This window comes from Schistocerca serialis, chromosome 1, assembly GCF_023864345.2.
Source record: "Schistocerca serialis cubense isolate TAMUIC-IGC-003099 chromosome 1, iqSchSeri2.2, whole genome shotgun sequence".
Taxonomy (NCBI): Eukaryota; Metazoa; Arthropoda; class Insecta; order Orthoptera; family Acrididae; genus Schistocerca; species Schistocerca serialis.
In genome coordinates, this window is record NC_064638.1 from 994,368,733 (window position 1) to 994,382,748 (window position 14,016).

The 14,016-nt window shown below is 37.5% G+C and overlaps 1 protein-coding gene across 2 annotated transcripts in view; it reads left to right on the top strand.

Annotated features, from left to right (window-relative positions):
- Window positions 1-14,016, top strand: part of LOC126413088 (TBC1 domain family member 13) — a 231,162-nt gene that overhangs the window by 167,923 nt on the left and 49,223 nt on the right. For both annotated transcript variants that reach the window (XR_007575362.1, XM_050082986.1), the window contains exon 10: window positions 10,507-10,588. Coding sequence is in view for 1 of the 2 variants with exons in the window: in XM_050082986.1 (XP_049938943.1) it covers window positions 10,507-10,578 (72 nt within the window). In the remaining variant the exon portion in view is untranslated. The remainder of the gene's footprint in view (window positions 1-10,506; window positions 10,589-14,016) is intronic.

The following is a 14,016-nucleotide window of genomic DNA, read 5'->3' on the forward strand; positions in this document are numbered from 1 at the left end:
ACTTTCTTTCCTGTCTTCCTAATAAATAATTTTATGTAATGTTTTGGAATATTTTACATCACTGTTCTTGCATGTTCACACCATGGACTTTATCAAATTCTTCTATAGATCTGTCATGCCCTGCGCCATGTTTAATCTCACCCACTTTTTTATTCTGTTGTCAAAATTCAAGTAACCCGCTGAGTACATGTCCCCTAGTCTTGGTTTTTAACTGTTGTGTTTCGACAGCACTGTGTCTCTCTTTGACCCTGGTGCATGTTGTTGTAACTTTCACACTTGAAAACAAACAGTGAATGTTAGAGTATGACTGTTCTCTTTAATCATTTATATTTATAACTTACTACAAAGTTATAAATGGACATTACTGACAATAATTTTGAAAAATTGTAATTATGTTTTGATCTCTAGCCGAACTATTATAAAAGACTATCATATAAAATACGAAGTGTTGGTGGATATGGGTTTCAGTGTGTCCTATGCAAAATAAAAAAGCTTAATTGAATACCAACTGTGTTATTGTTTTGATAAGTTATATCCACTAAACAACTGTGACTATATTCAGTACCAGGATGAGAGTGGCAAATAACTTACTGTTAGTATTCCCATCTGAAAAAAGTACTAAAAACAAAATATAACAGTTGCCCATCCTGAAGGGACAGATTGTGAACTTTGTTTTTCTAACTTTCTGAAATATATTACTGGAAGCTTTTCTTTTAATATAACAGATTTACTTAACCCTCGAGTGGATGCACAACATACTTTTTACACATCTAAAGAATATATGTCTTTTATGTTAACAAGGTAAATATGTGCAAGCAAAATCACAGTTTAATTTTAGTGTAATTAAATGACAATAACATAAACTTACGTAAGGTGAGCTAAATTACTGTTTAATTAAACAATAATAAAATAAACTTTAATTATATCACTTTGATGGCGCATATATGTGCTACTCACAGTAATGACATTCTTGAAGCATTTAACAGTGTAGTTGCATCAGGTCAGAGCCAGCTGCTTATTTGATGCTAATTATCACATAGATAACTGCCTCATTGTGGGACTATGCTGCTAGTTCAGAATCTGAGTTGTTTTCTTGCAAAGATTGTACGTTTTTTCTCACCTAGCTCACAGTTTATTTTACATTACTGCTGCTCACTTGGATATATGACAGTACAACTTAGCGGTATGTTAGCTGAAGCAGTAATGATGGAATAGTCATGGACTCACAATTTTAAAGCAACTGTGGAATGGTACAAGACAATGTTATTTGCATTTGGTGCACTTATACATAGGTGCACCCACTCGAGGATTAAGAACAAGGTGGATGCAAGCAATTTAGATTTTTAGCTACCATGAATGACAAAACACTGATCTGGAATATTAAATTAAGAATATTTACTGTGAATTTGAAAAATTGAATTCAAGGCAAGATTAATAATGGTAATGTGAAAGGCGACCACTCCAAATATACATTCTTATTGGGGTATTTAATGCAGCTATTTTCTTTCTTAAGTGACTGACGTATTAACATTGGCATTTCAGAAAATATCATTTACTGAAATCACAGTTCATCAAAAAATCAGTTGTTTTTAAAATGACAAATGGAAATATAATAAGTAAATGTTTATGGATAATATTAATAAAAAGAACTAATTAGAATTAACAGACTATATTTTTCCAAAAATTCAAAGCTCAGACAAATTCAGACATGACTTACTTCTCGTACAGTTCTAAATACAAGAGTACTGTACTTGAAAGTTGTTGTCTTGTAGCAGAGAAGCAGTCTTAATGTGCGGTGATGAACAGATAACACAGTTTCTTCACATCTCCATTAATATAGGCAAACATAGCTTGCCATGATGCCATCCATAGCCGTTGGTCTTGACATACTAGTGGCACAACTACTTCACCACTATTTATATTCGGGCAAATATTGATCCAAGATAAATGCTTTAGTAAGAGGACGTGAACGGAGCCAATGATTTCCACATCTCAAGTTTCATCGCGCTAAAATGAACATTTTTGTAATTGTGTGCTCCAAAACATTGACTGTGCTACTTCACTGCCTGCATGAGAGTCCCTTTCTGTTCAGTTCTCCCATCGAGGTCATCCAAAAAATGCACCAAAGGAAAAGACAATGTGGTTCCTCTGCTTACTTGAGTGAAGTGATTGTTACAAACGTAATATAGTTCCATTGGGAGAACAGCAGTCATTTACAATTAATAATTCATATCCATAATCAAAACATTTAGATATTTGAGTTCATAAGATCCAATATATTTCCCTCTTGAGTGGGCTTCCAAACCATTATGCTCTAGATTGTTATCAAAGAAAGCATTTTATAATGTTTTGCAACATGTCTTGTCACACTTACCACTTACGAAACTGTAATTTTCCCAAGTGATTTTGTATGACTATAAAGTCTCATTCAGTGATGGCAATATGTTTGGGGAACTTACATACTAGTGTACTTATGTTCTCTAATGTTTTTGGTTGCATCAGGAAGTGAGTCTGTTGGCTGGTAGAAGGATCCAGTTATAATTGTACTCCCACTCCCAATTCTGAGTCTTGCCCAAACAGCTTCACATGTAGCTACAATTTTTATCTTTATGGATTTGAGTTTCTTGTCTACTGTGCAAAGGTTTCACCTCCATTGCCCATTAGCCTATCCTTTTGATATGTGTCGAAAATTTTCCCCAAAGATCTCATTGCTTTTGAGTTCCGGTTTTCATCAGGTTTCTGTACCTTGTGTTATGTAAGCTTCACGTTTTGTTATGAGTGCTTCATATTTTTTATGAGTTCTTCAAACTTTGAAATTTTGTTGTGAACGTTTCAGCAGTCAACCACTAGGATTTTAATACTCTCATCTAAGAGAGGCATTTCTTTGGATCTAACAATGAAAATAATCAATTTTTCACAATATAATGTAATTGAATGGATAAAAAAATCTACTCAATAAGTGGCAGCAGGAGAACACAAACATAAAAAAAGGATTTACTTATGGAAGCTTTTGGAGCTGGTGGCTCCTCGCGGCAGAAGGGTTGAAGGGAAGGAAGAGGGGTGAAGGAAAATGATTGGAGAGGTTTAGGAAAAGGGCTAAGGTTCAGAAACATCTGTCTCTCTGACGACTTTTCCAAACTCTACCCCTTTTCCTAAACCTCTCCACTCCTTTTCCTTCACCCCTCTTCTTCTGTCAGAAGATGGAGTCACTGACTCTGAAAGCTTGCATAAGTAAAACCTTTTTTTATGCATGTCTTCTCCTGCCGTTGCTTGCTGAGTAGATTTTTTTATCTATCCAATTACATTTTATTTCTTTGCATCTGATACTTTTGTGTCTGTTACAGCTATCGGTATCTGGACTGGATAGATAGTCACCTAATCTGGAAAGCCTTGTGTGCACCCTACACACAGTCAGCTGTCTGGAAAGTAGCCTCTGATGGGTAGTGCACACCTGACCAATTTAGGGCAACACTACACCTCTCAACCGTACACCACTAATTGAGGAATTCACAGTGCAGCATGTCACAGGACCTACACAGTCCCAGGTTCAAGCACTCTACTTGATACAGAACCAGGGGCCCATGATCTGTTTTGAGGACAATTACACAGATTATAAGCTTCATTGAAACTCCATGAGTGAGGCTGGTACTTTCAACCTCCTCTGCCAGTCACTGGACTGACCTGTATGACATCAGAGCCCAGTCGAAAGGTATCGTCTGTCCCAATGTGCATCACAGTCTGCAGTTGGTTGCACCCTGTCCCCTCAGAGGCTGCGAGAATGACATGTTGAATGATGCCCCAAGGCATCCACATTGAGTGCACATGCTGTTCCTTCCCTTCACTTGCTACTATTTCCCATAGCATACCATTATTTATTGTAAGTTTGAACTGCCAACGATTAGTAGGACCCTATCCCATTGTGTCTGCCTCCCCTTGACACAGAACACAGCACATAACCCAACAAGTGAAGTGAGTCTCATTGGCTCAGTTTTGGGTTAAATGAAAGGCAGCATCTTGAACTTGTTGGTTTGAGGCATGAGTGTAGCATCCTGAGTTCTACTTGGTCCCTGTCTCCCCTGACAAGGTGGCTAGCCCAACCACTGACATGCCACTCACTGTCAGGTGGATGAGTAGTGATAGCTTCTGTACTTTATGTAGGGGAGATGGGATTCACAGGAGAGGATAGTACTTGAGGTATGTTTGGTATATGCAGCACACAACTCTCAGGAGCCCTTCCAACACACCAGTTCACTTTTCAGCAGTCAGAGCAATTTATAGCTGCTTATGAACAACAACTAACTCATCCAGTTTCTTGGTGATTCATTTGAATGATATTGGTACTTTGCTAAAAACTCGGGAAACATGAAAAGAAATGAGAAATATCTGAATTGTACTTAAAATGGTCATAATTGTGCCAGTAAGAGTCTGGAGGAAGAATACATTCCTTGTAAAAAAAAAAAAGAAAAAACATGTACTGTAAAAGTAGTCAGTGCTAAGGAAAGAGCTGGGAGTTTTTGTTTAAACATAGGAAGAAGAAAATTTTTAAAGTTACACAGCGTGTAAAGCCACTTTTATTTCATAAAATCTGAATATGACTTGTATAAATGAGAAACGGAGTTAATGAAATAAGAAATATATACCAAAATGAAACTCACAAAAGGGTGAAAGGAAAACTACTCGGAAGATTTATAACTGCTCGTGAGCTGTTACTGATGGAGATTACAAGACTGGGCCCTCCCAATCGCATTTGAGATGAACATTGCTAATTTCCAGGCTTCTTTAACCTGGTTAAGCAAATTCAAGAAATCATACAGAATAAGAAGTCACAAAATTGCAAAATTTACTTCAAGTAAACATATTGAGGAGATAGCCATTCATAGGCAATATAACAGAGACAGACAGGCTTATGTGAAGATGAAGCTTGTTGATATCCCCATAACTGCTATGTATAACACTGATGAGTAAGGTTATGTGAAAGATCTGTGTGCAGACCACACTTTATCATTTTAGGAGAAAAATAAAGACAGTTGTGCAGTCGACAAATGCTACAACAAAGTCATATACATTAATGCCGGTGACAAGAATGAGTAGATTACTGTTTCCACAGCTTTATATCAGGTTGCAGGGCCCTCAAGGCAAATTAAGACTAAGAATAAAAAAATATGTAGGTTTACAATTATTGAACTATGTTGTTGTTGTTGTTGTTGTTGTTGTTGTGGTCTTCAGTCCTGAGACTGGTTTGATGCAGCTCTCCATGCTACTCCATCCTGTGCAATCTTCTTCATCTCCCAGTACCTACTGCAACCTACATCTTTCTGAATCTGTTTAGTGTATTCATCTCTTGGTCTCCATCTACGATTTTTACCCTCCACACTGCCATCCAATACTAAATTGGTGATCCCTCGATGCCTCAGAACATGTCCTACCAACCGATCCCTTCTTCTAGTCAAGTTGTGCCACAAACTTCTCTTCTCCCCAATCCTATTCAATACCTCCTCATTAGTTATATGATCTAGCCATCTAATCTTCAGCATTATTCTGTAGCACCAGATTTCGAAAACTTCTATTCTCTTCTTGTCCAAACTAGTTATTGTCCATGTTTCACTTCCATATGTGGCTACACTCCATACAAATACTTTCAGAAACGACTTCCTGACTCTTAAATCTATACTTGATCTTAACAAATTTCTCTTCTTCAGAAACACTTTCCTTGCCAATGTAGAGTCTCATTTCCTAATCTAATTCCCTCAGCATCACCCGCCTTAATTTGACTACATTCCATTATCCTCGTTTTGCTTTTGTTGATGTTCATCTTATATCCTCCTTTCAAGACACTATCCATTCCGTTCAACTGCTCTTCTAAGTCCTTTGCTGTCTCTGACAGAAATACAATGTCATCGATGAACCTCAAAGTTTTTATTTCTTCTCCATGGATTTTGATACCTACTCTGAATTTTTCTTTTGTTTCCTTCACTGCTTGCTCAATATACAGATTGAATAACATTGGGGATAGGCTACAACCCTGTCTGACTCCCTTCACAACCACTGCTTCCCTTTCATGCCCCTCGACTCTTATAACTGCCATCTGGTTTCTGTACAAATTGTAAATAGCCTTTTGCTCCCTGTATTTTACCCCTGCCACCTTCAGAATTTGAAAGAGAGTATTCCAGTCAACATTGTCAAAAGCTTTCTCTAAGTCTACAAATGCTAGAAGCGTAGGTTTGTCTTTCCTTAATCTAGCTTATAAGATAAGTCATAGGGTCAGTATTGCCTCACGTGTTCCAATATTTCTACGGAATCCAAACTGATCTTCCCCGAGGTCAGCTTCTACCAGTTTTTCCATTCGTCTGTAAGGAATTCGCGTTAGTATTTTGCATCCGTGACTTATTAAATTGACTGTTTGGTAATTTTCACATCTGTCAGCACCTGCTTTCTTTGCCTGTCTCACGCATCGTGCTCACCAGATGGTAAAGTTTTGTCAGGACTGGCTCTCCCAAGGCCGTTAGTAGTTCTAATGGAATGTTGTCTACTCCCGGGGCCTTGTTTCGACTCAGGTCTTTCAGTGCTCTGTCAAACTCTTCACGCAGTATCGTATCTCCCATTTCATCTGCATCTACATCCTCTTCCATTTCCATAATATTGTTTCAATTTTGATCTGAGGTGATCATTGCCTGAAATTGTCTGTGCTTTGTATAATAATCAATGACAAGCTTCAATGCCACTATAAAAAAAGCAGCCTTTGCTGCTGACAGACAGTGGAGAGATGGTGTTAATCTTTGAAAGCTCTTGTTTTTACTCAAATTTAACAGGGTATAGACCCTCTATATACTCCTTCCATCTTTCTGCTTTCCCTTCTTTGCTTAGAACTGGGTTTCCATCTGAGCTCTTGATATTCATACAAGTGGTTCTCTTTTCTCCAAAGGTCTCCTTAATTTCCCTACTTTGCCCTCTAGCCAGCCCTGCTTAGCCATTTTGCACTTCCTGCCGATCTCATTTTTGCCTGCTTCATTTACTGCATTTTTATATTTTCTCCTTTCACCAATTAAATTCAATATTTCTTCTGTTACCCAAGGATATCTACTTGCCCATATCTTTTTACCTACTAGATCCTCTGCTGCCTTCCCTACTTCATTTCTCAAAGCTACCCATTCTTCTTCTACTGTATTTCTTTCCCCCATTCCTGTCAATTGTTCCCTTATGCTCTCCCTGAAACTCTGTACAACCTCTGATTTAGTCAGTTTATCCAGGTACCATCTCCTTAAATTCCCACGTTTTTGCAGTTTCTTCAGTTTTAATCTACAGTTCATAACCAATAGATTGTGGTCAGAGTCCACATCTGCCCCTGGAAATGCCTTACAATTTAAAACCTGGTTCCTAAATCTCTGTCTTACCGTTATATAATCTATCTGATACTTTCTAGTATCTCCAGGATTCTTCCACGTATACAACCTTCTTTTATGATTCTTGAACCAAGTGTTAGCTATGATTAAGTTATGCTCTGTGCAGAATTCTACCAGACGGCTTCCTCTTTCATTTCTTAGCCCCAATCCATATTCACCTACTATGTTTCCTTCTCTCCCTTTTCCTACTCTCGAATTCCAGTCACCCATGACTATTAAATTTTCGGCTCCCTTCACTATCTGAATAATTTCTTTTATTGCATCATACTTTTCTTCTATATCTTTGTCATCTGCAGAGCTAGTTGGCATATAAACTTGTTCTACTGTAGTAGGTGTGGGCTTCGTGTCTATCTTGGTCTTAATAATGCTTTCACTATGCTGTTTGTAGTAGCTTACCTGCACTCCTACCTGGAGGGTGGTATTCACATGGACAACTGTAGGAAATAGGTAACGTGGCAGCATGCATAGCTAATGTGGCAGTATGCGCCCACTCTCCTACCAAACCATGATTGAGGGGCAGAACGGGGAGTGATGACCATTCTAGCATCAACTAACTCCTTAAGAGCTAGAATTTGTGGTTGTATTTATTTTGAAGACACTCTGTCTCAAATGCTTGTCTCCAGACACCACTCAGATTACAACTTCCACCTTTCTTAAAGTTGTTGCTACACATGCAAATATCTACAACTTCTTTTGTTGTGGAATCCCAGTAGGTGGACACTTGGGAGAGGATCTAAGTTTTCTCAAAGTGCCCTTCTGTGTGGCTGTGTTGGTAATTTCTCAAGATTTCTATATTTGATGTGCCAGCTATGTTCAGTGCAGCACAGTTACATACATTGCAGTGGTCGGCTATGGTGCAGATTGTCTACCACATGCAATTTTCGCCACATTGACGTGACCTGTTGTAGACACCAGGTACTCTCAAATACAGGCTGCCTTTTAGGGGCTGCAGTAAAGCCTTAATTTTCTGTGGAGGTCAGAATTTACATAATACATGCCCAATTTTTCCTGAGATCATCCTGCAGTGTGGAAGGGATGCTGTGGGTTTGTCTTCTACCTCTGGCTGGATGGGTTTGCACCTACATTTACCAGCAATTGCAGCTCTAATTTGATGTAGTTTTTAACTGTTTTTCCTTAACACATTCCTGAGGTGTTTCAATTTTGATCTGAGGTGATCATTGCCTGAAATTGTCTGTGCTTTGTATAATAATCAATGACAAGCTTCAATGCCACTATAAAAAAAGCAGCCTTTGCTGCTGACAGACAGTGGAGAGATGGTGTTAATCTTTGAAAGCTCTTGTTTTTACTCAAATTTAACAGGGTATGGCCACTGTGAAAATTTTATGCAAGGATGCCATCATGGAAAACTTCATTGTCAAAAATGAAAAAAAAGAAAATGTTTTAGTTGCACAAACTGTCTAACCAGCATGTCAAAATCTGGGAAAAATGAGAAAGAAGAATTTTCAACGTTTTTTTTGAAACACTATCAGAAAATAATTCATCTTTTTTATTTATTTATTCTAGCCTGGACATAATGACACTGTTTTGAGGAGCGATAAAGAATTTTTTCAACACTGCAAAGCGATTTTCAGGATATTGTCAGAAAAAATAATTTTTGATTGTTCTTTGTCATGTCAGCTTTATCAGCAGAACTTATGTCATTTGTATGTTGTCAGTTTGCATTGTCATGTTTTATGAACATTATCAGTACAAGTATGCCTGTTAGGTAGAAAAATGGCCAGGATAATTTCTTACTACATCCCAGTTCAGTCTAAACAAAACTAGTAATTACTGTGAAGTGCCTGAACGAATAAACATTTATTTGGTGTGTGTGTGTGTGTGTGTGTGTGTGTGTGTGTGTGTAGTGTAGTGTAAGGGAAATATTTGTTTTCATCATTCAGTAGAAACTTCACATATTTGTAAAGACCACAGGGAATGAACAAGGAACTGTTTCATTGCTAGTAAAATGAACAATATTCAAACATTATAATCAGAAATTTGCTACAGGAATTATAAAATGATGCATTCTTGAGAAATATTCCATTTCAACAAATTGAAGTCCCAATTGCTGGAAGTTGTCTGTAATGTGACATCAAACACTGCCATGCCTTTTTTCCCCCTCTCTCTCCTAGTCACCTTGAAAGAGTTGCATTTGCAGTAGTTTCGTTGTTGATATGAACTGGAGGTTATTCAAAAAATGTTTATTTTTTTGTATTGCTTAGGGTCATTCATGAGGATGCACTCCAGATTTTTGTGCTATGCACTCTTGTAACAGCTGTCTCTGCACATTCGCTGATTCATTGCTAGACGTGTAGAATTGTACAAACTGCCGTTATAAACTGTTATTTTTGCAGGAAAAATGAGTAACTTAAGCATTTCTTTTTAAAACAATTACAGTGTGTCTTTGTAACTAAAATTTTGACATTCCATTTCTTTTGCTGCAGCCTTCCTGCGTAAAAAAAAAAGAAATAATAATAATAATAATAATAATAATAATAATCAAGATAAATTTTAACATGTCAGTTCCTCACTCCTGAATGTTTTGACTGTCAATCTTATTCCTTTTCCATAGATTATATTCGCAAAAAACATTATGATGTAGAATGTGTCAACAGAAAATCATACATGGATTTCTACTCACCATATAGTGGAGATGTTGAGTTGCAGACAGGCACAACAAAAAGACTGTCAAACTAAAGAGCTTCCAGTTAAAAGGCCTCCTTCTAAAGTAGACAACACACACACACATTCTTGCAAGCATGGTGGGAATCCAGTCTCACTAGTCAGACACAGTGGTCATGTGTGTGTGTGTGTGTGTGTGTGTGTGTGTGTGTGTGTGTGTGTGTGTGTGTGTGTGTGTTGTCTATACAGAAGAAGGTAGTTTAGTCAAAAGCTTGCTTGTTGAGCAGTCTTTTGTGTGTCCATCAAGAACTTGTTTGTGCCATAGAAGGAGCTGATAAGGAGAAACATCTTCAATCATCAGCAAATATTGAACCATAATCTACGTTTTTTCTCTGCTTATTAAGTTTATGCATTATAAGAACTGTTAAACCGTTCATTTATACTGCTGGCTAGAAAATTTTGTTTTTTGTGTTTGATGCTGCAGAACTTTCCATCAATGGATATCCAAGTTGTACTGTCCAAGGCAGCAGAACTAGGTGGACTGAAAGCTTCATGAATTTTATTTTGTAAGTATCACACTTTTATTGAGTTTGCCTAGGTCATTAATGTACATCAAAATAATCATCCTTATTACTAACATCTGGATTTCTATTTTTTGGAATGTGTTCTATCTATAATGTTATACATTACAAACTCCCTTCTGGATTTGCTATCTTGGTTTCCTTCATGGTCTCCATTGTGACTGTGATTTTGAGTAGATAGCAGCCAAAGTGCCATTAAAAAATTTGGGTTGCACAGAGCTTGACAGTGATACATGTGCACAGGAAGTTCACATGTTTCTGTGACACATCTTTAAAGTGATAGCTCTACTTGGTAATTACAGTGAATCATATGTGCCTACTAAGCCATGAGCAGCATGTTATAAAGGTTGACTGAATTGTCTTAATATTTTTGGTGATAAAAAATTAGCAGTTGAGAGAAGAAAAGAATCCACTAAACCTGATAACAATGACTTTAAGAAGTGCACAAAAAAGAGTAATCATTTGAAAAAATTATATCAGTTGCTTTTTGTCCCCTGATGATAGTTGTGTTACAGTTAGTACATATGCTTTTTCACAGTTATTGAATAGTTGACTGATACTGACCTGCTCGTATAGCTTAATGCACAATTTAGTAGTTTTCAAGATATGGGTGTGTTAGGGATCCATATTGAATATGTGCAGCAGATTAATGACCATTGGTCTGGGACATGACCAGCTTGAGTTTGGTAGATCATATGATAGGATGTATCCTAAGAAAGAGATAAACAACTCATACCAATAATGTAACAACAAAAATAATCAATTTTTATAATGTAATGTAATTGGACAGATAAAATATCTATTCACCAAGTGGCAGCAAAACATGCACATAAAAGAAGGTTATACTATGCAAGCTTTCAGAGCCAGTGGTTCCTTCTTCTGGTGGAAAGAAAAGGAAGAGGGGTAAAGGAAAGGACTGTACATGTTTAGGACAAGCAGTAGATTTTGGAAAAGTCACCCAGAATCACAGGTTAGGGGAGAGTTACTGGATGGGAAAAGAAGGAAAGACTGATTGTTGCGGACTGCACTGGACAAGATTTGGAAACCTGCGAGCTTAAGGGTGGAAGACAGGGTCATATGCAAAACAGAGATTACTGCTGAAACATTGTGCACAAGTTAATAAGAGTGAAAAGCTAAGTGCATTGTACATAACAGAGGTGGGAGGGAAACAGCGAAAAATAGACAGGTCAGAAAATGAAAGATGTAGAAATCTAAAACATTCTGAAGAAAGGAGTAGTTACTGTGAAGAAATGCCGAGACTTGGAGATTAATGTAAATTAAGGTCAGGTGGTTGGTGAGAACCAAGGAAAGGACATTTTGACAGTTGCCATACTTTCCATGCCAAACATTCCCTCCCATACAACCATGGTATTTGAGGCAAATATATTTGTTTGGATGCAGTCTCTGTAAAACCTTCACTTGACATAATTACCCCATCAACCTAGTTCAAGAGCAGATTTCCTGGGCCATCACATCCAATCCTGGTCTGTTAATCCCTCCAAAAAACAACTTCGGAGCACGTAACTTGTCACTCAGTATTATCCTGGGCCAGAATGTATTACTAGGCTACTTTGACAAGGCCATGACTTCCTAAAATCATGCCCTGAAATGAAATCCATTGCGACTGATATTTTTCCCAGCACACGTAGAATAGCTTTTCATCACCCTCCCAATCTCTGCAGTATCCTTGTCCTATGCACCCTCCTACCAAAAACCTATACCAGTTCTGTAACTGGAAAAACATATACTATCGAAGGTAGAGCCACCTGTGAAATGACACATGTCGTATACCAGCTGTTATGTGAACACTGTTTAGCCTTTCACATTGGCATGACATCACCAGATTATCAGTTAGGATGAAAGGGCATAGGCAGAGGGTGTATACTGGCAACACACAATATCTTGTTGTAGAGCATGCTCTACAGCATGACAGTTGTGACCTCAGTGCCTGTTTCACCACACACGCCATCTGGATTCTTCCCACAGACACAAGTTTCTCAGAACTTTGCAGGTGGGATCTTGTGCTACAATATGCCCTTGATTTCTCCCCACCCATTTGGCTTTAATTTAATTTCTCTGTCTCAGTATTTCTTCACATTAACTACTCCTTTCTTCATTCTGTTTTAGTTTTCTGCACCTTTTATTTTTGACTTGTCTATTTTTCGTCATCCCCTCCCAAGTCTGTTATGTGCAATGCACTTAGCTTTTCATTCTTATTAACTTGTGCACGATGTTTTACTAGTAATCTGCGTCTGGCATATTACCCTGTCTTTCACCTTTAAGCTTTCAGGTTTTCAAAACTCGTCCCCAACAATCAGTCTTTCCTTCTCATGCCATCCCGTAAGTCTCCCCTGACCCACAGTTGTGCGCAACTTTTCCGAAATCTACCCCTTTTCCTTAACCTCTCCAGTCCTTTTCCTTTAGCCTTATTCCTTCTCCTTATGCCATAAGAAGGAGCCATTAGCTCTGAAAGCTTGTGTAGTATAACCTCCTTTTATGTGTGTTTTCTGCCACTGCTTGGTGAGTAGACTTTTTATCTATCCAATCACATGATACCAGTAACAGTGTGATGTATATTCTGAAGAGAAACTAGAAACTGCAGGTGTACATAATGGGCAGACAGGAAAAAGCAGTGTCAAAACTGATTAGAAGAACACTAGATAAATAGAGCGGTGTGTACTGATGATATTTCATTCAGACAGTGGCATTGGCATATTTCTGTAATTTTACAAATGGATCAAGAATATATATTTTTCTATTAGAATCAGTGTTTGTATTATCATAAATTTCGAGGCGTAACCATTGGTGGCATTTCTCTGTTGAATATAAAATTTGCAACACCAGAAACATAGGAAGTGTTAATAGAATAGAATTAAAAAGAAAGAAAAGAAAGCTATTTGAAAAAAATTGTTTTATTTTTACTAAGGCAAAACTCACATTTCAAAAATTCTCAGATTTTTCTGGTATTGTATGCACAAAAGAGATTATCTTCTGGATAACATTCAAGCTTTTATTAATATCTACAAAGTGAAAAGATAAGGGTATTTCAAGAGTTACAATATATTGTATAAGGAGTGTAAGGCAGCAGAGTTCATGATGCATGTTAATACTAGTGAGTCATGCTGCAGGTGCTTTAAGTAATATAGTCAGTTGCTTCTGTATAATGAATGCAGTTTGTTCTCTGTGGCAGAAGGGTAATTGAAATGGAAAGTGCAATAGTTAACACTGGGGAAACTTATTGATTATGTTAGTGTTCTAGGGAAAACAGCAGTCCAGTCATACTAAAATTCCCTTAAGATGTAGTATGCAATGCTTTCATTTTGCAGATGATTGCTGGGAAAATGACAATTATCAGAAAATGGTCAAGGTAATTTTTTGCAAACATAAAATAATTAGAAAGACAGAAAACTTTA